Consider the following 24,311-nt stretch of genomic DNA (forward strand, 5'->3'; position numbering starts at 1 on the left):
AAGACTACTCTCCAAGGTGGAGAGGAAGTCCTGAAAGGGATTTATACCAATATAACTACAGCAGTAATGTATCTAGAGATAAACATCCTGAACTGTCTTATATGGGCAAATTTGAAGTAGTTGTAAATATCTAGATCTGCTATTTAACAGTACTCACCTTCCCACCCAATACATGCATAGTTCTATTACGTAAGTCTATGATTCCCTAGAGTCTGTCATGATTTTGCCAGATTTTTCTGTATTGACCCTTCTGAACAAGAAATGCCATCTTATGAAATATCCCTGGCTCTCTGGAATTCAACCTTCTTCTGAACTGACAGGACAGCTATTCATCAGGACCAGCTGAAATATTAATGCTACTTCCACAGTGAAAGCCTAAAAGGAATAGTTTACAGCAATCACAGAGCTAGTATAATAGTCAAGCTATAAGGTACAGGAATAAGATCAAGGAATTCCAGTAGATCTGCTTAAATCTTGTAAATCCGACTTAGGAGGGTGGAACAGCTAGTCAGCTTTTGTTTAATTCTTTCCTCACCACGCGATCACATACAGGTCTCTGCAGCAATGTTCTTAACCAGTGTGTTCAACACCAGAACAGAGTTTTCTTTACTCCCCAGCAACAGCATCATGGGGTGGTACAAACCCCAGGTTAGAAAGAACAGTGCCATTCCCTGTACGTACACACATGAACTGTTAATGGAGTGATCCTCAATATGAGCATGTCACAGAATGCATTTAAACACCCAATATAAGCTTAGTGGTGAGATACAGTAAAATGGTCAGCAGCTGAAATTGCCAAGGACAATCAGTAACTGGAGGGTTTTTGGTTATGACAAAAGCAGCAAAAGAATTACTCAAGTGCTTGTAAAACCTGGGTGCACCTGAATAGCATCATTTCCTTTCTCTCAAATAAAATAACTGGAAAATCTTAGCACAATAATTTCAAGCTTATAGTAGACATCTAAAAGGTTAGACAAAACCCCAAACAACTGAATTTGTGAAGCTCACTGTGAAGAACTATAAGGCAATACAGCTGTTCAGATTAGTGGGAGCTGTGCAAAATTCCAAAAGTAAAAATAGAAAAAGGTATTATGTGTATCTGCTACAGCCTCTTATGTAAGACTGTTCTTCATGGACACTAGAATGTGGAAGATTCAGCACAGGTGCTATCTTAAGAGATGCATAACTACTTCTATTCCAAGTTTTAATATGAAGAAAAATCATCATCAACAGAGGTGAGTCAATTCCTCACTCTCAATCTATCTTGTATCCTCCAGAAACAAAGAAACAGCAAATAGCATTCCTTTTCACAGTGTCTTCTGGACAGAAAATGCAAAATGTCACAGAACCAAAGTGTTTTCCCAAACTCAGATGTGGATATTATGTCCTTATTGACCCCAAGTCCTCTGAAAGACCTAATTATGCCCTAATAGCAACAAAAGAATAAGCTACCCTGTGGATAATCCACCAATTAGCCACTGTAATTAACATCTAAGTGAACGTTGCTTCAGTAACTTAAAAGCCTTCACCTGACCAAAATTTTTGTGGTGAACAGGTATCAGCCTGGGGCTCCAGAGGACTCAGTTCCAGCAAACTCTACAGCCATCCATGTGTAATTATACAATATGTATGTGCCTGCCTCTCCTCTTACACTGCTTTTTCTACACACCCAAAAAAATTACTGATATAAATGGTTATAACATTAGTTCTCCAAAACACACATTTTTCCCACCAATTAGGTACTGTCCCAATAACCTGCCTGTAGTTTTCTGTGGAAACCATCCCCACTTCCCCAATCAAAACCAAAAATAAATTACATTATTTCAATTATCAGTTCATGTTTGAACTTTTTCTCCTCTTTTAAGTTTTTTTTTTACCAAAAAACAGTGAAACATTTTGTTGTAGATGAGTTGCCCAAGTCAAACACCAGCCTTGCTTTATTACAGTCCAGAAAAAACAATCAAATTTATGTGGCACCATACCTGTCCTACCTGCAAATCAGAGGGTATAAATCACAAACTTCCATGTTAAAGTTATATTTCATATTTACCAATGTATTCTGTATTAACAAGGTATTTAGCTGGAGATTTTTTCTAAATTCTGCAGCCTTTTCTTAGAGAATTGGAAATTAAAAAACTTACAAGAGGCATCAGATTGTGTATACACCCATGTAAGAGTATGAGCCATCATATCATCAACTACTACCACCATTACTATCAATTCTAACAGGGTTCAGTGTTTGAGCCCAAACACTTTTTGACAGTAGCTCCAGAGCTGGGCAAGCAGCTTGCATGTGAAAAAGTCATCCCCTGTTAGGAAATGCATTTACATGTATGCCTAGAAGGTTTTGTTTAACATGAGAACCCAAGTAGGCTAGTTAAACAATACACTGTAGAAATCCTAACACTGCAAGATCCTAACACTGCAAGACCCAAAAGTCTCATGAACAAAATCAGCTGATACTCAAGATGGGTGGTTTTGCTCTGGAATCAAAAGCTGAGTAAAGATCCACACACCACTTGACATCAAAGAATGGCTCAACTTGACTTTTCTCTTTTTTGACCAAGACTCCAACTTTAATTGCTTGTCCACAGTCCCTTCTGTAAAGTAAGCTATACATAATGTGTCATCTGAGGAAACCTCTTCAGCAGCTTGTTCACTTTGCTTGAAGACAAGTTTCCCCTGGATGATGGGGTATCCTCACTTTGACTCTTGCGCTGTTTCTGAAAGAGAAAAAAGCTCCGAAAAATATTTACTTCTGTTTATTTGCAGAGTTGATGCTTATTCCCAGAGACTGCTACTAATTGTATGGGGATGTTTCTTTCATAAGAATACTGTTTCTTTAAGGAACACTTCCAGAAGAACTTGGCTCAATAATCACAAGCTGATGACCTTTAAGCGATGCAATTAATAACGGACATCTTGTGAAGATCATATCCTTCCATATTCTTAGTTAACGATGATATAAACTTCTGGTAACAACCCAGACTTTTTCTTTTTACTTTCTGTTATTCTTTGATCTTCATTTGATTCTTTGTCATCTACCAAATAAACTGAGTATAATTTTTCACTTATGCTGTAAAACAGCACCAGTAAATAACTATTTAAATGATGACACTGTTACTGAAAGAAAATGGAAGCCTGAAACCAGTTTAAAGACAAATTTAGTACATATACTTACCTTTAATCTATTTTGAAAATTACTTTATTTCAAGCTTATATTATATATAATAAATTATACATAATATATAACACATAATACATAATACATAACCAGAAACCTCTAATTTTCAAACCGTATGAAATTAATTTTTCAAGCATGTCTAGCTTTCAAAGTAAGAAACAGGATGGAAAAGACCTTCAAGATCATTGAGTCTAACCTTTGACCAATGGCCACCTTGCTAATTAGATGATGGCACTAAGTGGCATATCCAGTCACCTCCTGAATGCCACCAAGAATGGTGATTCCACCACCTCTAGGCCAGCCTGTTCCAATGCTTCCAGTGCCCTTTCACTGAAAACCTTCTTCCTGATGGCCTGAACCTGCCCTGGCACAGCTCGAGGCCATGTCCTTTTGTCACATCACCAGCTGCCTGGGAGAAGAGGCTGATCTCCACCTGGCTACACCCTCCTTCCAGGTAGTTGAAAAGAGCAATAATGCCTCCCCTGAGCCTCTTCTCCAGAGTAAACAACCCCAGCTCCCTCAGCCCCACTTGGCAGGAGCCTCTAGATCACTCACCACCTTTCTTGCTCTTAGTTGCCCAAACGGGTCACAATCAAATTGTCAGCGAACATTATTCTTACTGGCACACAAAAAATGCCTAGAGGCTTTCTCCTTTCCTACTACTAGCCTTTAAGAACATAAAGAGGACTTAATTACTTCTGCCTTTGTCACGCAGTCGTAGAACATCCTGATCTCCTCGGCACAAGGCGCGTCGTTGAAGTCATTCTGTTTCCAGCAGGCCATCATCACCGACATCTCCGTAATGCACGTTGCCTCTAGAACGGAAAGCAGAAACCTCGTGTTTGGGATTTCATGCTAACAACCTCCACAGCGCATAAATCTCAAAGAGGTTTAAGACGAGGCAGAGGCAGGTGAGAAAATGCATAACTAAAGATTCCAGCTTTGCTTCGGGCAGAGAAGTTGTTGCTAACATAAAGCAAGCCCCTGCAGCCATCCAGCATCTGACCGAATCTTCAAGGTAAAGGCAATGCAACGTGTCTGACCCACATACGACGCAAACTCAGGGTTGCAGTGTGAGGGAGCGATCCTTTCCACAGAATCGGGTGCCAACTGCACGGCCGGGCCCGGCCCCTCTCGCCCTGCGAGCACCAGGCACCGAGCTCTGCCCGGGGCCCGGCCTTCCCCTCGCCGCCGGGCGCTCACCTGTCCCCTGCTCCCGGCGGTTCGCCACCTTGTCGGCCAGCGCCAGCGTCCGGGGCGGGCGGAGCGTCGGGGGCCGCTTCTGGTTCCGCCACTGCCCCGACACCCAGCGGGTCACCCAGGCGGGGTAGGCGGGCGCCGCCATGGCCGCGCGCGGGCCCTGAGGGAGGGCGGGAGGGCGGCGCGGGGCCGGGCCGGGCCCGCCCCATCCTGCCCGCAGGGCCGGCGATAGGCCGTGCGCAGGGAGCAACGCCCCAGCTTCCGCATTGGGAACCACCCGGTCACCGCCACAGCCAGCGCCGTCCAAAACCTCCTTCTGCGGCAGCAGTAACGAGCAGCGAACGCACTTCAGCCACAGCAGCAGAAATCGTGATTGTTTCAAGTAATTCAGATGGAATTAAAGGAATAACAGCATGGGCGAGGCTGGAAAGGACCACAGTGGGTCGGTCACCTGGTCCAGCCTCCCCGCTCAAGCAGGAGCACATTGCACAGGATTGCATCCAGGCTCTTACGGAACATCCCCAACGGGGGACACTCCGCAGCCTCTCTGGGTGCTGCAGTGCTCGGGCACCTGCGCAGTAAAGCTGTTCCTCGTGTTCAGGTGGAGCTTCCTCTGCATCAGATTCTGCCCGTTGCCTCTTTTGTTGTGCAGCACCACAGAGAAGAGCCTGGATCCCCCATCCCTTTGACACTCTCCCCTCAGGTACTACAGACATGGATGAGGCCCGTCTCACTTGTCTCGGGTTCTCCTGCAACAATATAGAAACTCTTCTCAAACTCACATCACTTAGCTCTCAGTCCCTTATTTCTCTCCATTACATTACAGCTGGATCTCCCCTGCATTGTTCCTAATGTTCCTTCCAAGAAGATACTGAAACTGCTGCTTCTGAAATGGAAGCATCATTCCCACAGCCTCATACTCAGTGGTGGAAAAAAACCTCTTGTTCCCAGAAGTTTCCTCCATAGGTCCTGGAAGTCCTCAACTCATCTGGCAGGTTCTGGAGTGCTTATGTCCCCATTTGAAAAAGGCAGGCAATACAGAAGGCACAGGAATATTCCAAGGGCTGGAATACAAACAGGTCTCTGCCCAGCAGGAGGGACAAGGCAAATGCAGAAAACTGAGGAGTTAGATACCAAACACTGGGAGTACAAAGCATGCAGATGCTTGTTGTGGAGCAGTTCCTGAATATGCCATTTACCACTCTGTCAGGAACAGCTGTGGAGTCCTCTGACCTTATTACAGAAGAATAAAAAATGCTTTTCTTTGCAATCTTTTTTTTTTTTTTTTTTTTTTTTTTTTTTTTCTACAGGACACTGATTTGAATTAAAATATATTCAATCTCCTAGACATAAAACCCAAAACAAAGCACTCCCCTTTCCCTAGTCAAGACAGTTAATGAGACTTTAGAAATTCTGTTACCTTTGGCTAAACATCACCAGACCTATACCACAATATTCTCAATACGGTTACTAGAATTTACTGCATCTGCTGACAATAAATCCTGGTATATCCAACTCTAAAATTATTTCTGTGTTTCTTTGTGTCCAAATTAAAAGAGTATGAGAAGACATGTTCAAGTAAACAGAATATTTTTTTAGCTCTCTTCTGGGAGTGAATTTTCATCTCAAGGTACAAATTCAAACACTTTCTGGAAGTTCTGAAACATTTTCATAAGCGGGGTGTTTCTCTATTTCAATTTTTTTCCAAAAAGACAGGAAACAAGCTATCCTTTGAGGTTGAATACCAGTAGAGAAGAAAACAGGCTGACACCTTCAAATTAGGCCAGAGGGCTTGCACCGTGCAACTCTGAACATTGGAGACTTTGAAAACCCAAGACAGGGACATGAAATACATTTCAGTATTCCTGTTCACGTGAGGTTGAGCTACTCTTGGTTTTTCCTCTTCTAGCTACCCACCTTTGCCTGCTGCACTTGCCTCCTACAATGCCTAACTAGATGGGCACAGAAACAGTAACAAGGAAAGACAAAAGTACTAGAACTTGGGAAAAGCTGAACTTCACTCCCTGTAAATCAGCCTCCCTTTTTCCAAATTACATTAGCTAATGGTGGCAGCACCTTCAAGTCCTTTCACCTTCAAAAGCTGATTGCTCACTTAAGTAATTCCAAGAAAAATGAGGTGGAAGAGGAAGGGAGGCTGAGAAACAGAAAGGCAAACTACACAAGGAGAATTGTAATAGCTTCCTGTAAGTTACTGCTGTCTGCATTAGAACCAATTTTTTGGCATCAGTCCGGTATTGGAGCATCAGCCTAAGATTCCCAAGCAGACTGAATAAGGTACATGATGGTGTCTGCACACACCATGCAGGGATGTCTGAAGCAGGACATAGTTTTATTATTAAACATTATTTTTTAATATTACACATTAATTTTAAGGGTGGAACTATAACAGGGCTGTTACTCAACAGCCAAACGTCTCTACAGCCTGTATTTCGTACAGCTGACAGCACCAACTCACTATGGATGGGACAGAAGTGCTGACTTTATAGGACAGTCAGAAACCAAATTCCCTCAACAGTGAAGTCCAGAGATGTTTCACTGTGAATCCTGAACGTACAACCGTAAAAACCATGTAAGATTTTAACTTCCATTGATTAGCATTTATAACCTTTTCTTTTGTATCAACACACTTAAAGCTGAATCCTAGCTTGCATTTCAGCTTGTCAAATCCAAAATTAACCACAGATTTTAAACTATTAATATTAGATTTGAAAATAATACATATCACAACTGAATAAGGGCTATGTATGGTGCTACAGTGAATGCTATTCCACGATTAAATACAATGCTAACAAGTGCTGTGATAAAATACACCCTTTAAAATGAGACTTACCTTAAATACCTCTCTAAGAGATGAGAAATCACACCATGAATTCTTCACTTTCTCGTGTAGTTATGTAAAACCTCCAGATACTGCCTAAAAATCAGTTAGGGGATGAGGCTAAAAAATCAGTTGTATTCAGGAAAAAGCATAGAGTTGATATCCATGTATTTTTGACTGCCTGGATCCAGCTTTCAGGTAAATTCCAGCATATTCACACAAATTTATCCTGAATACACCAGTTCTTCTCATACAAGTTCATAATGCCCTCACCTATCCCACTTTATTTTCATCTGTCTCACCCTCACCTCCTTCAACCAACTTAATTAGAGATGCCTTAACATTTAAAGCGCTTCCACTTTAACTTTAGTAGTGAAACCAACCAGTTTGCTAAGATTCCAGGTGGTTCAGACTTGACTCCTGCCTGCTGAGGTATTGTGTTTGGACAGTATTAGCACTTAATGCTCTTATTAGCACAATCCATACATGGACTGACAACTAAACATGTCCCACCCCATCCCAACTCCCACACCAGCCCTTATCCTGTGCTATCTCAATCAGATCAGCTGCCCTGCATTTTTCTGTCAACCTGAGCAGTTCTGAGCTGCCATCTCTAATCCTTAATTCCTAGGATCTAGGAAATTCAGCCCATTTCCACTGGAAATTATCTTATTTTCCTCCTTATTCGCTCAGGGATGCCATAAAGTATTATCATCTACTCTGATGCACTCCAAGATCCCCAGAACCATCTCTAGCTGAGACACTTGCACATTCAATAGGTCTTTTCTGCACTAAAAAAATGCATTTAACGGCACACAAATTAAGATGCTAGTAGTGTCAGAGCTTTGGAACAAATCCTGCAGCTGCATTCCTCTCCATCCTTCCTAATCCCTCTGCAAGGCCATATATCTCTCAATGCCAGCTTTGAGACAATGAACCATAAAGAGAAGAACACTTTGTTAAATTCTGAGGTAAGCTTTGGCTCAGTTGGTCCTAGCACTAAAAGGATTTTTTCTCTGATTAATTTCAACCTGTCAGGAGAAGTCTCCAGGCAGAATGAAGGAACCTGCCACCCTGTATGTTGCCAATTAATACAACTTCCCAGAAGGTGTCTGGAGATCCATCAATAACCTTAATTAAATACAACCAAATAGATGACAATCAATGATTAAGGGAGTGGCTCTCTTGGGACCACGGCTGAAGAGTGTGCATGGCAGGACAGTAAGCAAGGCAGATGGCTGCTTGTGTCTAACACAGCAATGTCTGTTAAAACTCTGATGTCCCTGATGGATGAGTTCTAACTACATTCATCCTGTTCCCAGTAATTTAGTTGTTCTTCCACACCACTTAAAACTACCCTCAGTCAAAGTGAAAGAGGGACATTTCTGCTGATTCTCCATCTGCTGCTGAACTTTGCAAACCATTTCCAGAGAAAGTAGCTCATTCTCCTTTCCCTCTAACATATACATTCACTGTTGCTTGGGTATCATTCTACTTACCATTAGAGAGGAGCCAGAGATCTTTCAGTCTGAAAATTACTACAGTGACTGAAATAAGAAAAGGCAACTCTTTCTGAACTCCTTTTGAGCTCTAGAAATCATAATGTTAGGTAAATTGCAGTCATTGCTAAAGGACAGAAAACATAGACTACTAGTCTAGTAAATAAAATAATGGCTTCTAACTGAAAAAATAGGCAGCATGTGGTATCACAGTTTTGGCAGAAGAATGAGAACTGTGGCTTGTCCAATCAATGCAATGCATTGGACTGCTAGATTTTTAACCTTCAGTCCTTTAGCCTTTGTTTCTCATCTCTCACCTCTCAAAGGGCATAAATTTATTCTACCTTGTCAAGTCAATTCTGAGACACAGCATCAATAGAATCTACTGGTGTTTCATGTGAGCAGTAATGAGGAGATATTTATTTTTAGAACATTAATGCTAGTGAATAAAGCTATCCTGACAGCTTTGAAAGCCTCCCTCTAGTCACACAGTAAACACACACAATGCATGACAAGCAGTGAAGCCACTCACCCTAGTCTGTAGGATCCTGGTAATCATCTTCAATATTTGGTATCTTTGATAAATCCCCGATTAGTCTCAGTTTTTATCAATATGGGTACCTGCACTGTAAGGACATGATTAAAATGTTGACTCTATCATGTTCTGAGTATCACATAGCCTTCCAGTAGCCACAATATGAGTGATGACATTCAGCCACCACCTTGCTGGTTTGAATTTAAAGCAGTGAGAAATCCAGTTAGCAGCCAAGAACAGAAATTAGGAACCTTTTTCCAAAATAATAATGCTGTAGTGACCTTCTTCCTTGTCTGCATTCACACATTTGCATTAGTAGAAAGACAACTAGGAAGGTAAATTGAATTCACTTTGGCTACAACTGGCAGTTCATGTTGGCACTATATAGCAATCCTTTGAAATGCATTATTAAGTAAATTAACTGCAAACTCTTCAAGGGTATGAGACTCACCTTCTCCTTCTGTCTCCTCCAAATAACTGGAGAGAATGAAAGGAAAGCCATGGTAAAGTGTTTACTGAACATTTTGTAGTCCTTGCTGTGCAGAGCAGTAGATGCTGTGAAGGTCAGTCAGCAGCCTCAAACACAACTGCAAACACAACTCCTTATCCAGCTGGACGGGATTCCCACCTCTCCTGTCCCTGCAGAGTTTGCCTGGCAGCTACATAAAGCATTCACACCATGCACTGAATAAATATTCCATCCTTAATTCTTCCACACCATACATAAAAAGTGAAATAAATTTACTATATTAATTGAGGCAACACACACACAGTTCATAAATCATGGAAGTATTGTGACAAAAAGCTAGTATGATCTATTACTAAAGAAAAAAACACTGCAGACACCAAAGAAACAAGGCTTGGGTGAGCTTCATAGCTAAGTGTGGTAGCTAATACTCATTACCTTTTGAGAAGCTCACCTCCTCTAAGACTGCAAAAATAGTTAAACCTAGGAAGACAGTAAAAATCAGAAAAGAAAGCTATCAAATGACTTGTGACTCAACTACAAACTAGAAGATGTACTTCAAAAACCAGACAAAACCCATAGAATATCTGTAATAAAGTTACTTTCAGATCTGTACTCTTTCCATGCCCACTTTAAGATAGATGACAATCAAAAATACTCATGCTTGGGAACAGCCATCAAGCTCAAAGCAACAGCCTTCTGGAGTACAGACAAAGAGCAAAGCAGCAAAGAAACCCTGCAGGACTAACAAAATAACCCTGCTGGCTGTTGAGTACAGGAAGTACATAGTGGTGAAGGAATACTCAGTTGTGAATTAGAAATGAACAAATCAGAGCCCCAGGGAAGAAGCTTTTACCTACTTTGTTAGCTACTGTTCAGCTTGCACCACCAGATCTTCAATGCTACTGTTAGTTGAGACATGCTCATGCTGCTGAGCAGGAAGACAAAATGGGGCTTTGGACATCCCTCATCAAGGACTAAGCAGGTGCTGATGCACATACTCACACTGATACTTCCTCCTGTTGGGACAGTGCATTTAATGTGGCATGACTCATCTTGGCAACAGCATTAAATTATAATAAAGACCTTATAAATAAAGAAATTATTATAAATGCTGCACTTCTGAAAAATCTACATAAATTATAGGATAAAATAGTAAAAGCAGCATGTGCTAGTACCTGGTTCTTATTTTTTTATGTTTAGTACAAAAAGCAAAATCACAATTTGTCCTTCTGGTCATTCCACCAAATACTTGAATAAGAAAGTGTTTTGAGATATAGCTAATTAAGAGAATGCAGTTAAAGAAGACAATTATTTTCTACACAGAAACATGAAATTAAGTAACTGAAGGCATTAATTCAAACAATGTACTTAAATATCATTACTTGTTTAGTAGAAGTCAATATTCAGAACTAAAGCAGCCTTAATTTGTTTTATCTTAATTTACTTTTCAAGCAAGTGGTCCTGAATACACACCTATAATTTTTAATCTGATTTGAATAATCCATCTTAACAATTAATTGAGATATATTCTCTTAGGTATTCATGTCTCTGAATAACTGAAAAAAAGGAACTTAAACTGATAAATGCATTTTAGCTGAATAATCACTTGTCACTGTTATTGGAGAACAGAGAAAAAAAACAACTTTCTTCTCCTAAAAACAATTAGGTGAGAGCAATGTACAATGTATGCATTTTCTACATTTATAAAAATCCAGTGATAGTCATGAGTCTGAAGTGTTTGCTGTCAAGGTGCCTGATTTTAACATGGCAATATTGTTATGTCATTTGAAAGGCAAACGTTGAGATGATCATTCCCCATACTGGCATATACTTCCAATACCACATCTATAACATTATGAAGGGGAATTTAAGGGGAAAGAAAAAGTTATTAAGTGATCTGTACTAAGTGTCCATGCACTAAGCAATAGACAGTGATGTAATTAGTGAGAGAATGCAGAGCCACTGCTGTTCCTAACTTTTATTGACAGTCATCAGACTTCTCATAGCAATGTATAAACTGCCTTACAAAATCAAATTACACAACAGACTGAAGACTTTCATTACCAACAATCTGTCTTAAGCACAGAAACTCTGGCTCTTTAGCCAGTTAACATCTGAAGGAGGAGGGGAAATGGAGAAAGAAAATAGCATTATACCATTAGAGACATCATTGCAGTGTGGCCATATTTGTGTGTGCTTTTAAACCTGTGATGCCGAATTAATTAGTTTCCCTCCATTGCAAGATTAATTATTTCAGAAAGATACCCACTATGGCAGGGAACAGTGGACTTTATTTATACCTGTAAGCAATACAGGCTATGCAGCAAGGAAGATCTATCCACATGGGACTGTGGTCACAGACTAGGGTCACAATGTGTTAGGATTGGTAAAGATACAAAACCATCTCAGTGCACCTGGTTCTGATCACCCATTTCAGCATACAAAGACTTGTATCCAAACTGCAGAGACCACTGGAAAGGCATCATTGTTAAAATGTATTTGTCTTGCAGAAAGCTTTGCATATTCAAAAGGAAAAAAAATCCAAGGTCTCTGAATTGCTAGCATAAGAGAGATAACAATAAGTCAAGATTACAGATTTCAGATGTGATGGAACTTAAAAGAACCAAAGCATAGAATTTTATTTTGTTCTACACAATACCAGGTAATACACTTTCTGGCATGAAATACTTTGCTGGAAGTTGCAACTTAAATAGTTCTCCCATGTCATTGTGCATATGATCTGCTAAATAATCAAAAGAGGAAAATTAGGCAGAGAGTTAAGTGACCTGCCCACAGTTATTCAGTTACCTTGGAAAGGAGGAGTATTTGAGGCATGTGACCTGGGGAGAAGAGACTTTATTGCAGCAATTCCATAAGGCACGATTGCTCTTCATAGATGTGTCTTTTGTAATTCCTTCACTGGAAAAGCCATTTGTTAATAGCAGCTAAAAGTACATCTCAATGAAGAGAATATGTGATTGATAAAATACTTTAAAAAAACAACTAATACTCTGAAGACTTAAAAAATCCCTGAAATAACTTAGGGCACTTGAGCAAGAACCCAAAGTCATGTAAGACTCAATAGAATACAATGTAAGTATAGCAAATGCAAAAGGAAAGTAAATTCCTCTTTTGCCCCACATGTTGACACCTGTCAGGAGTGGCTTCACACCACAGAGCTGAAACTCAAATCAAAGCAGTTGCTAACATTTCCACTGCTGAAATCCAATCATAACAGAAACTTACTTCATGCACCAGAAAAAATTGTCTCTGTGAGAGGTTTTTTGGTTTTGTTTTTTTCAAGGCAAACATTTGAACTGAGGTAAGAATTCAGAGTCTCAACTTTCAATGCAATTTTCAAATCAAGCTCTTACAAAGATGAGTCAGTGTTGCCTTGTCCTCTTGAGAAAAATCTCATGCATGTAGTCCCAAAATCTTCCCTGGTGAGACTCATTGTGATGAATCATAGCAGTGAGGGCCTCACCCTGATCAAGGCTTTGCCAATAATCCTGCAGCCACATTTCTTTCCAACTGAAACAAAAAGAGACACCAGCACAAACAATTAAAAAAAAAAAAAACCAACAAATCAGTCCACAGCTGTAATAGCACTGAAACAATATTTTTCTTTCCCTTAAGGTGAAAATAGGCCCAGAGATGTATGTTGTTAGTCTGCCACTGTGCTCTAAGTCATTGAAAGAAACTTGCTTTGAAAATTCTCTATAGCAAATATAAGTTCACTGTTAACTTTATAACATTCTAGAAATATCAGTATATACTATCACTATCACGTTAACCAAAGAGACTAAATTACTAATTGTAGGGAATAAAAACTTCTATTAAAATAAAATCTATCACAGAGTCCTTTTATTATTTTTGAGAGTACCTTTCCCTGGCCAGTATGCATATAGCAGCCTAAAAATCAGGATTTTTTTTCAGCTGATCCATTTAAACAACTACAAACACAGGTTACACATGACAGAGACAAAAATCATTATATTCCTTAACACAGATTCTATTCTTTATCTCCAGACTACATGGTCAAGTATGGGCTGTCTCTTCTTCACTGCATAATCTCAACCTTTTCATAGTACAGACTGCATCACTGCAAATTTCAGCAATTGTTTTACAGTTCATGACCACGTGGACTACTTCTCTCACTTGTGTTATATCAAGGTATGCCAATTATTTACATCTTCTTCATTATTTCTGCTACCTAGAAACAAACCACAAATTTTGGAAAAAAGGACCAAACATGTTGCTCTTTATAATATGCCCACATGAATTACCCAATACTTAACTAAAATACAAAATATTTTCTTCTTCTTCCTCCAAATCACAGGAATAAGAACTGTGGCTCCTGCCTTCCCTCTGTACACCATAACTGAATCCAGTGTGACTGCACTGCCTGGAAGCAGATCTCATTTACACTCCACAAAGGCTGCAAGAAATGCACAAAACATCCCAGTGCCTGTCCTTGAGGACTGGCAGCCTGTACACGATGGGAATCAGCTTCTGTGGTCAACAGCATCACCTGTTGTGTGTGTGTGATGGCACATTTCTGCAGAGCACACCAACACAGACCCCAAAACAAAGCCTTCAACACAGATTCCAATGTGAAGGATCACAGACAGAAGCTTTTATCTGCTTTAAAAAACAAGTATCTTCCAAAAGGTTCCTTAGCACCACTAATGCACTGTGAGATCACATTGCCTACCAGCTAATTTCATTATCCTTTGTTCAAGGGCTGCCAACATGAGTTACTTGCTTTTTGCAGCACTGAACAAGGGCACATGTTTGGAAAACGAGTTTACTTGCATAAAGTACTAGACCCAAGACTAAGTGGCATCAAGGAACAGAAAAAAGGAAAACATTTTCCAGATGAACTCTACAGAAACAACACCAAAAGGAATTCCAATATCCAAGTGAAGACTTTATTAAAAGTAATTTAAAACTGCTGTTATTTTTCTTTCTTTTAAGAAAATAATTTCACTCTAATTCTGCAAATTGGGAAAAATCAGTATCCCAGGATGAACAGGACCGTACAAATCACCAGGAACTACCAATTACATACACCTGAAACATTATTATTATAAGATACAGATTTATCCTTCATCCTGGATGACTATGGGGTTCTATTGCAAGTGCAATCCTGGCAAATCTGATACACTGTTCATGTTTTTTGTCATCAAAAATAAACTAACATCAACATAAAATAGAACTAGCAAAACCATGATGGCTTCACAATTCCTTTATCGAAGGCACACAGGTTTCTCTTTTCCTATGCCACCAAAGATGAAAACTTTTGGTAACTGAAAGGAAATTGTCTCTTTTTAGTGTTCTTATAGTTACATTCTCAAACATCTGCTTTTGGAAAATGAGTCCTTATCAATGAAACAAGCCAAACATTTCTCTTACAAAGATGGCAGTTTGAGAATAAGTGGAAATTCTGGTTTCCATTAAATGGATATTATACTCAGCAGCAGCACTGCAACTTAATTTTCTGTATAAAGCAGCTAAGAATTCAATACATTGTAGTGACTGACCACAACCTGACACATACAACTTCTTGTTCTACAGCTTTTTTCCTTAAGCTCACTTGAGTGTGAAACCCAGCAATCCCAATACAAATGAGGCTGTAAGCATTAGGATTTAGACACCACATCTCCACACATACAGCTAAAGATGTAATAGTGCTGCAGCTACGTACATCTACACAGAGAGAGAATCTGATTGCAGCAGCATTCTGACAATTCAGCATACCTGCCAACACTAAAAACAAATTACATCTGGGAATAAGGGTTACAGAGCATGCAAATGTGTAGTGTAACCTTACTCTAACTGGGTACATGCTCTGACATAAACTCCTTTGTTGTCCTCTGAGTTCAGAAGGCTCCAGAACCACAACTCAATGTGTGTTTATAGTCAGACCTTGGTCTATCACTTGTATCCCTGCTAGATCTGTGTCATTTTTCCACAATAATGTTTTCTAAAGTAAAGAAAGACTCCATTGACTGGCTCAGTAGGCAATCATCTAAACTGATCACACTCTTAAATAACATTACTGTCAAAACTCAGACAATAATATGGGCATGCTTAGCTAAAGTTTGGGTGGCGATTTTACGCTATTGTCACACCAGTTGGAATTATAAGTAACCATGTTCCATTTTGCAAATAAAATTGGTTAAAGCTTATATGCTTATCAGATAGAAACTGTATTTCACAGGAGATGCCCACGATCATGGCTTGGAAACTATGGACACGTATCTTTATAAAGTAGATAGCAGTGAATGTAAAAGCTTCCCCAGAACAATTTTTCATGCATACGAACAGAGAGAAGAACAGTGAGACATGGAAACTGCCACAGGATGAAACCATAGCTTGAATTACAGACCAACTATTCAAAACTCCCTGCTGATGAGCTCTGTGAAAAATGACAGAAGCACCTGAGCCTGCAAGTGGCACTGGCAGCAACTCTGCATGTGCCTTCACAGGTACTTCTCTACTGCCATCTGATGCTCAAACAGAAAACCTATGAAAAAGCAGGAATACTTCTACAGAGTAGGGTGCTGCATAGCACACTACAAAAAATGCCCAACATTTTGCTACTGAGACTGAGAAAAGGCATTACTATAAAAAAGCTCAGTAAATCAGTCAACCAACAGAAAAGAAGGGATAAGAAGCTACTCAGTCTATTCTCTGTCCTTCACAGTCCCTCTCCTAAGTAAATGGGACGGCATCCTTGAACAGAGTCAGAGTTTTGTTGCACAAAACTGCAATAAGTCTTGTAATCTGGGTGAGCCTAATTTCTGCTCTGAAGCCTACAGGAGTCAACCAGCCCTACAATGAACACTGGCAACCCCATTCTTAAAGCAGTGTTTGTAAGGAGGTACAGACCTGTTTTTGCATCAGGGCTGCCAAGTGCTTTACCATCACTGTACTGAAAAACATCCCTCACTCAAGCAGAGGCTAAGATAGACAAAGGATAACCCCACTACCTGAGCATTTTAACAGAATATTGTATCTCACACTCCTCTTTCAACTGCTAACACCACAGTGCAAGCCTCTCATTCAGCCTCAGCTTTACACAGTATTAGCAGGACTCCTACACCACCTACAAGACATAATATAAAATGTAACTGGAGAAGTAGCAAGAGCTCCTTTAAGTACAGAGCCTTATTAAAGTTATAGCTCCTGTTATTTGAAGCTTTTTTCCCTTCAAAAGGCATAATATAGGCACATTACCTGTCTCCCTCAGAGAGCTCTTCAACACTTCCAAACCCTGGGGTTGGCATAGGACATCCCATGTGCTTGAAATGAGCTATATGAGGTCTGGGAGCTGGAATTTTTCCACGAGACTTCTTGTGTTCCTGCTCCTCTTTGACCCGGGTGTTCTCCTTGTCACAGATGAAACACTCGAAGCCATTCAGGTAATTGGGCAGAGTCATGTCGTTCACACCCCACTCCCGCTTCTCCAAGCTCTCTAGCAAGAACTGATTTTTGATTCCATCAACGCTTTTATATTCTAGATACTTCAAATATTCCTCACCATTTTTGTCCAGGAAATCAAGATACTTTGCCAGCTCTTGGGGGCTGTCAAAATCATCGATAAGAATGATGGAGAGGTTGTTTGGCATCCAGTCCCGCACAGCTGGGGAGCCTCGGTACACTGGGACAGCCCCCAAGTGCATGGGACGCCACAGCTTCTCTGTCATGTAGTCATCACATATGGCATTCTCCAAGGCCAGATGAAACTTGTACCTGGCAATGAAAGTCATAAATTCAGAATCTTCTGTAGTGGCTGTAGAAGTGTCTCTCAGTCGCTCACTGGGGAGCTCACGGTTATGCAGGCATTTCCCATAGGAGTCAACCTAAAACAACAAACAGCATCTTTACAAAGTGATTTGTTCTCCTGGAACTTGTTTTCAGACTTTGTAGTTCTTGTAAAATTCCTAACCTGGATCAGTTCATAGCTATGTTAATTTAGCTTAATTTTCACTCCAAGTTCTTTCGTTTGAGACTATTCCTAGAGCCCCAGTTCTACAAGCTGTAGAGAAAACCAAGTGCTGAGTTTCAAAAGCAGCATTAGCCACACTACAGACTGAGGGGCGAGAGGAGTGCACAGATGGCCCCCAAAAATGTATTTATTACCAGATAAATCAGAAACCGACAAGTAAGGAACAGCATTCAACTCTCTGTGAATTTAAACATCTTCCTTCTACTTAAGAGACACAGTGCTTCTCCAAACAGTTATTACACATAGTTCCAGCCAGTCTCGGCAAGCTGACAAAACTTTTCCAGTTGTTGAACTGAGAAAAATTCATGCAGGAAAAGAATGTCTAAAAATACAAGGCAACATGCTTGAGCTGGAACCTGCACCGTACTAAGTCTTGTCACTGTACCGTGACAAGATAGTAATTTTTTATAAATTCTTTTGCCTTTGCTTCACTACTTGACACATGATAACCTTACACAATAACTGAATCATGACCAATAGAAACAACGGAAACCACTGGAAAAACAAGTCTCTGGCAAAGGCTAAACAGAGATTTCTTTCTTTTTTTTAATCAATCTAATATCCTTCACACTTTTAAAGAAAAGAAATGCAGTATGCTTTTTTCCTGCTTGCAAAAAACTACATTATTTTACTTTATGAAGCTACTCACCATCAACTGTACCATAGCAGTACAAACCATCATAGAAACAACATGGTCCTATCACAACACAGGAAAGGAGCAGATTCTCACAACAGAGCAACCTGCCTTTTAACCTTCCTCCTGTATTTTCAAACGGTAGTGAGGCTTGTAAGGGGACAGACTTCCTGTATGCTAACTTCAAAGTCCAGAGATTTCAGCAACTTCTAGCACTTGATCCACAAGATCCAACTCCACATCTAACATCTGCATCAGGCCTACCTACTGACATGCGGTGTAGTCTAGATCACGCTTTGGGAAGGAATACAACTAGTTTTTCTGTCCAGCTTGCAGTCAGCATGCATCCCGTTATGATTCGTGTCTCGGCTAAAAACAAGGACAAACAAACCCCATTAAAACGAGGCGGTAGAGGGGGGCAGCCGGGTGTTCCCAGCTCGGAGAGCAGCAGCACGCCACAGTTCCCGCGCACTCAGCCCACCTACCTGGATGTACTTCATGAGCTCCCGCACGTAGCGGTCCCGGTCCGAGGGCACATCGCAGTGGGACTGCATGTACAGCACCGGCCCGTAGCCCTTCCGCCGCCACGCGTCCTTCTCGGCCAGCGGCACGGCCGGGGCCCGCAGGTACGCGGTGCCGGGCAGCCACTGCAGCGTCAGCGGGTAGTCGGACTCCCGGCGGAAGGTGGCCGTGTAGTTGAAGAGCCGGATACCGGGCGAGTGCGAGAGCATGTAGTTGTTCATGGGGGACTCCTCGTGGAAGAGCGCCCAAGTCTGGTGGGGCAGGCGGGGCAGCGGCGCCTCGTACGCCCTGAAGTCGGTGCCGTAGAAGATGAGCGCCTTGGTGCGGCGGTGCCCGGCCACCCGCCGGCTGCGGGTAACGAGGCAGGAGCCGCGGGGGCAGTCGATGCGCTCCGTGTCGCCGGGGAAGTGCGGGAAGAGGCTCCCGCTCCACCACAGCAGGATGGGCAGCGCCTTATTGCTCCGCGTGTCGTTGTTGCCGGGCCCGCGGTACGACGCGGCGGCCACGAAGGCCGCGCCCGGCGGGACGGCGTCCTGCGCCCACCCATCGGCCCCGCACGGCTCGGCCGGGCCCTCCGCGGCCACGGCGCTCCACGCCAGCGCCAGTGTCACCCACAGCCCCGCGGACACCCGGCCCGGCACGGCGCCCCCCATGCCCGGCCCGCGCCACGGGCCCGCCCCGCCGCCCAGGAAGCGGTGCCGGGCCCGCCCCCGGTGGTGCCGTCACGGGGGCCGGGCCGGGCGGGAGCGGCGCCGCCTTCCCCGCCTCTCACCTCGTGCTGTCCCTGCGCCTCGGGAGCGGCTCGGAGCGACACGGACCCCGCTCTGGCGGCAGCCTGAGCCCTGCTGCAGCGGCTCCACGAGTGCCACATTACAGCTCCCTCCCAGGCCCCTGGACAAGGGCTGAAGCTGCTGTGAACCTCTCGGCTGTACCGCTCCTGCAGCCGTCTGTGCTGACACCGGCTCCGCAGTACCTGCAGCGGACAGCGATAAAGCCGAGCTGCTCCCCGAAGGCACCTGCAGAGAGAGGGCTCCTGGACCAAGCAACAGGTCAGCTCTTGTAAGAAGGAGCACCCAGCTCAGCTCCTGCTGGAGACCATATAAAGGGAAGGAACAGAAAACACCTTTTACTAACAGAAATCTTAGGTTTGTTTTTTGTTGTTTGTGTTTTGGTTTTTTTTAATATCTATAGGTAGTTTTAAAGCTCCCTTGAAATTTGCTTTTCTACACCAACCTTGAATAATCCCTATAGTACTAAAATATTCTACAAATAGGAAAGTGGCTTGGGCTACACTGTGTAAATCCAACAGACATATTCTAGAATTACCACTCAGTTGCTCACTTGCACAGTTGCTAAAAGCTTCACATTAACTTAAGAGATAATATAGTATTTATGAATTACCAATTATAATACAGGATATTAGGAGGGACATAAGGCAAAAAAGTGTTCTTCAGCTGTATCAGAAACAAGTTAAAGAGGGAATCGTTTTCCTTTCCTTTGAAAAGTTAGGTGTAGACACTGCTTGGGCCTGCTCCAACAGCACCACAGCATCCTCCACAATGTGAAGGTAACACACTTGACTTCTCCAAGGCAATTTCCACAAGCATCAGGTTGTTCTGCACAATTTACTCCACACAATTAATATACAAGATCCATAAGGCCCATCATTATCACACCAGTTCTGTGGTAGATTCTGGACATAAAGTACATTCTATAGGAGAGTAATCTCAAAAATATTCTACAGCAAATTTAGTATTATTGGATATTTAGCAATGATTGTCTTGTGCTTTCATACAGATTTGTCATAAGGTAATCAGCAAACTGTACAACAGCAATATTCATGGGTACAGTCAAGATAACACTGCCAGTTCACTCTGAACTTTATTTTTGTAATTAGCAACACTCCCAGCAAAAAAACCACAACCCAACAAAAAAACCAAAAAACAAAAACCCCAAACCCTGCCCTCCCCCAAAAAACAACCCCAACCAATTCACCCAGGTGCCCTTAACTCTGAAATATTAGCGTTTTTAAGACTACAGAAGCCTGTAACTTGACATTGTCAGAAGGGCAATATCTGCCTAAGTAGACCAAAAAAACCCCACCCAGTCAATGACTCAAGCTGTGTTAGCAAAAAAGGGAATTTCTTTGTGAAACAGAAATTCAGACAGGGCAGAAAGTCAAAAAACAATCATCTAAATAAAGTAACACTGAGATTAAACAGTACCTTTTGTCTGTTGACTCTTGTTGAATTTCTTATTCAGTGTGAATAACAACAATGACAAAAAAAGAAAGACTGAACTTGGTTAGTAGAAGACTGAATTGTAAACGATCAATGAGCTAGACTTCAGCCCTTCCCATTTCCCCCCTCCCTCAAAATACAGGGTTTGGAAAAATAAGCAGTGTTTATTTACTAACAATGACATAAAATACATCTTAATATATTTTTATTTCTTTACAAATTAAAAGATGCATTGGAAAAACAAGTGAAGAAAATGAAAGCTTCATTCATGATTTCATTTCCATCCCCACACCCCCCAATATTAATACTAGAAATTAGTATTTGTGGAAGTCTGTGGTTGCTGTGCATTATATTCCTGGGAAGTTCTTTTTTCCCTCTGATTAAAAATCCTCTATTTTTTGGTTGGAGGCAGTACATGGAGTAAAAAGTCAGCCACATTCATACAAAACCACTGAAAGTTCTGTCAACTACATCTTGAAAGAGTTTCTCCATTACAATTTTCATGTTCCCCTTCCTGTGTAGTGATGGGAGGGAAGACAAACTAGCAGCATTAGAAGAAAAATGGATTTATATACATGCTACAGGACATGGAACTAAAACCACAGCCAGATATTTTTCTGAACTTAACAAGGACTTTCCTATGAAATATCAAGCCCAGATAACATGTTCTCTAATCCATCCACATTCTTCCTTTCACTTTTAGTGCTATTGGTAGCTTAAACTCCTGGGTATTGGAAGAACACCTATTAAGTGTTCAAGTTAAAATATACAAGCCCCCTTTCAAAAGTGAATAAACGAAGCCCTTAGAATTCTGAATTTGATTACACTAGCTCCCTCTTCACAGGAGTCTTCTCATCCACCCTTGCAAAATGGAGCAGCAGAGCAGCCTAAGTGGATGGATTAATCTGTCTGAGGTATTTTAGTTTAGCAAACAGGCTTATAAAAGGTTTTGTGCAAGCTGATCAGTAGATAGAATGTGGAGGGTACAAACATCCAATAATGAAACTCTTTGCTATGGCCCGGGTGCTGTCAATAGCCAAAATCAGGTACTTGCAAGAGCTATTACAGTACAGTCGAAATCTTAAGGTTTTGTATCTCCTTCCTTGTATTCCAGGGTACAAAGCAATCTCAAATTCAAGTCAGTATAAATCAACTTCCTGCTTGTTTGCTATGATTCACAAAAATATGGTTGAAAATGGCCACTTCCTCATCATCCAGTTCCCATACAGTCCCCCATCACCTAGTTAAAAGTATTTTCTGCTTAGGGTTAAGAAGCTTTTGTTCCCACCACCATGTGACAGACAGGTAAACTCTGCAGGAGAGGTCATGGAACATGGATTGAGTAGGACAATACAGAGCCGTGCAACGAGAAGGAAAGGAGTCACCACACATGTCAACAGGAAGTATCGTCTCTACCCCTACACTGTTCAGAAGCTGTTGATTTTTGCCCACTGAACTACTGATTACTCCATTACAGTTCTGCACAGCAACTTATGGTACAGGGAAGATTGTGGAGAGAAGTTTGCCCTGCTGCCTCCTGGCTTACCGCTCATTTCATTTTTCGTGGCTTTCTAGTTCAGACAGCCACATGACACATCTGTGCTCTGACAGATCATGTTTCCCTCTTTAGAGGAGAGAGAAAATGTTTGGCTGCTCCAGCTCCCATCATCTGACCTGCCTCTTGTCCTCCCCACCTGTGCATCCTCTTCACACTTGGAGCATGCACACGCACCCACACAAATGCACAGCAGCTACCAGAAGTCTTGAAGAGTTATCACTTTTTCACCCGATGTTGAATCATGTACAGTGAACTGAAAAAAACCCTACATTCATTACAACAGGATTAGCGAGCATGGGGTGGGGTGGGGTGGGGGGTGAACTCCTGCCAAGCACAGGAAACAATTTAGATGCAAATAAAAGACCTGGTATCAAAGGCCTTTCTGTTTTTTTTTAGCCCTCACCAGGAAAATATTTCATCTCTCATATGGGATTGGGAAAGGTTGAAAGGATTTCTGCTTATGCAATGTGTATTAAAAATTATGGAATTGTACAGATTTCTATGTTGTCCTTTTTGAGGGCGCTGGGCCTTCTGATCAGGTCATTAGTGGAGACTGAAATGTCACTGCTGAGTTCTAGCACCACTCACTCCTCTAGCTCAGTAGCTGCCGAATCTCCTTGTGCATGTGACACAGGAAGTCCACATATGAAGCCCCCCCAGTCAGGCTCTTGTCCTCCACTAGAAAGTGTTTGAACAGCATTTCCAGCTTATCTTCTTGCTTCACAACTATCAACTACAAAAAAGCAAACAAAACAAGAAAAAAACCCAACAGTGGATACAATTAGAATTAGTCTTCATGGGGAAAATAGAGCAAAAGGCAAAACGCTCAAAATCGAAAGAGCCAGAATCACAGCATATACGGTTTATATGCTTTGACTTCTGTAACTCAGCTAGGTTAAGCCACAATCCTCTATAAACCACATATATGTGGTTTATATAGTAGTGTATTGTAGCAGGTCTGAAAAAATGAGTTTTAAAACTATGGTGAACACAAAACCCCAAAACTAGTGAAATTTGCTTTCAGATTCTTGAAAACTTTGAATAACATTTATGAGATTGGGAAGAATAAGTTCAGGACTGCAGCATTAGCAGGCATCATCTCACTCTACTAAGAGGGAAGGGGGTTTGAAGTTGTAAATGGGGGACATTTTTACCTTCATGTAGCGTGATCTCTGCCCTTGAAGCATATCAACAATAGATCGCACTTTCTTTGAAAAGGGGTTTTCCAAGACTGGCAGGGTACTCTGGAATGAAAGACATCCAATCTCCATTAGTCTTGGGAAGTAGAGCAATATTAAACAAAAGTTAGCAGTTTACCATATAAGGGTAGAGAAATATCTACCCCCATTAGTATACAATCTCTTTGACTTCAACTACTTAAAAGAATATAACATGAATCAGAATTGAAGTTCAACTATTTATTCTATTTAAATATCAACTGTTCCCTTCACTGTTAGTGATATGACTTGTCAAACACACCTAGGCAAAAAGCAAGCCTGACATGCCTAGACTATCAACATTTCCACTAGTTTCACACATCTGCACTTCTCTCATTTCTCTTATGAAACATGAAATGCTATTTTTTCTACTGGCTTTCTCATTGTTGTAAGTTTTGGG

At 41.5% G+C, this 24,311-nt stretch overlaps 3 protein-coding genes across 13 annotated transcripts in view; all 3 read right to left on the minus strand.

Annotated features, from left to right (window-relative positions):
- Positions 1–1,914: 1,914 nt before the first annotated feature.
- Positions 1,915–4,592, minus strand: CHCHD1 (coiled-coil-helix-coiled-coil-helix domain containing 1). Its single transcript, XM_079312844.1, has 3 exons — positions 4,388–4,592; positions 3,881–3,999; positions 1,915–2,723 (listed from the first exon to the last, which is right to left on the minus strand). Exons 1-3 carry the CDS (start codon positions 4,527–4,529, stop codon positions 2,613–2,615), a joined length of 372 nt encoding a protein of 123 aa, XP_079168970.1. The 5' UTR covers positions 4,530–4,592; the 3' UTR covers positions 1,915–2,612.
- Positions 4,593–10,084: 5,492 nt separating this feature from the next.
- FUT11 (fucosyltransferase 11) lies at positions 10,085–19,643 on the minus strand. 2 transcript variants are annotated; one of them, XR_013775165.1, is made up of 4 exons: positions 18,860–19,643; positions 16,969–17,594; positions 12,973–13,257; positions 10,085–10,742 (listed from the first exon to the last, which is right to left on the minus strand). XR_013775165.1 is itself a non-coding variant. In XM_079312841.1 (3 exons), the coding sequence occupies exons 1-3, from the start codon at positions 19,547–19,549 to the stop codon at positions 13,110–13,112; spliced, it is 1,464 nt and encodes a 487-aa protein (XP_079168967.1). In that variant the 5' UTR covers positions 19,550–19,642; the 3' UTR covers positions 12,566–13,109. The 2 variants fall into 2 exon arrangements, 1 of the variants encoding a protein (XP_079168967.1); XM_079312841.1 differs by lacking the exon at positions 10,085–10,742 and having other exon boundaries at positions 12,566–13,257; positions 18,860–19,642.
- A 1,637-nt stretch (positions 19,644–21,280) lies between these two features.
- SEC24C (SEC24 homolog C, COPII coat complex component) overlaps positions 21,281–24,311 on the minus strand; it is a 38,214-nt gene continuing 35,183 nt past the window's right edge. For all 10 annotated transcript variants that reach the window (XM_079312794.1, XM_079312800.1, XM_079312802.1 and 7 more), the window contains 2 exons: positions 23,849–23,938; positions 21,281–23,427 (listed from right to left, as the gene is read on the minus strand). In XM_079312794.1, coding sequence (XP_079168920.1) covers positions 23,287–23,427; positions 23,849–23,938 — 231 coding nt within the window. In that variant the 3' untranslated portion in view covers positions 21,281–23,286. The remainder of the gene's footprint in view (positions 23,428–23,848; positions 23,939–24,311) is intronic.

This window comes from Erithacus rubecula (assembly GCF_903797595.1).
Source record: "Erithacus rubecula genome assembly, chromosome: 9".
Taxonomy (NCBI): Eukaryota; Metazoa; Chordata; class Aves; order Passeriformes; family Muscicapidae; genus Erithacus; species Erithacus rubecula.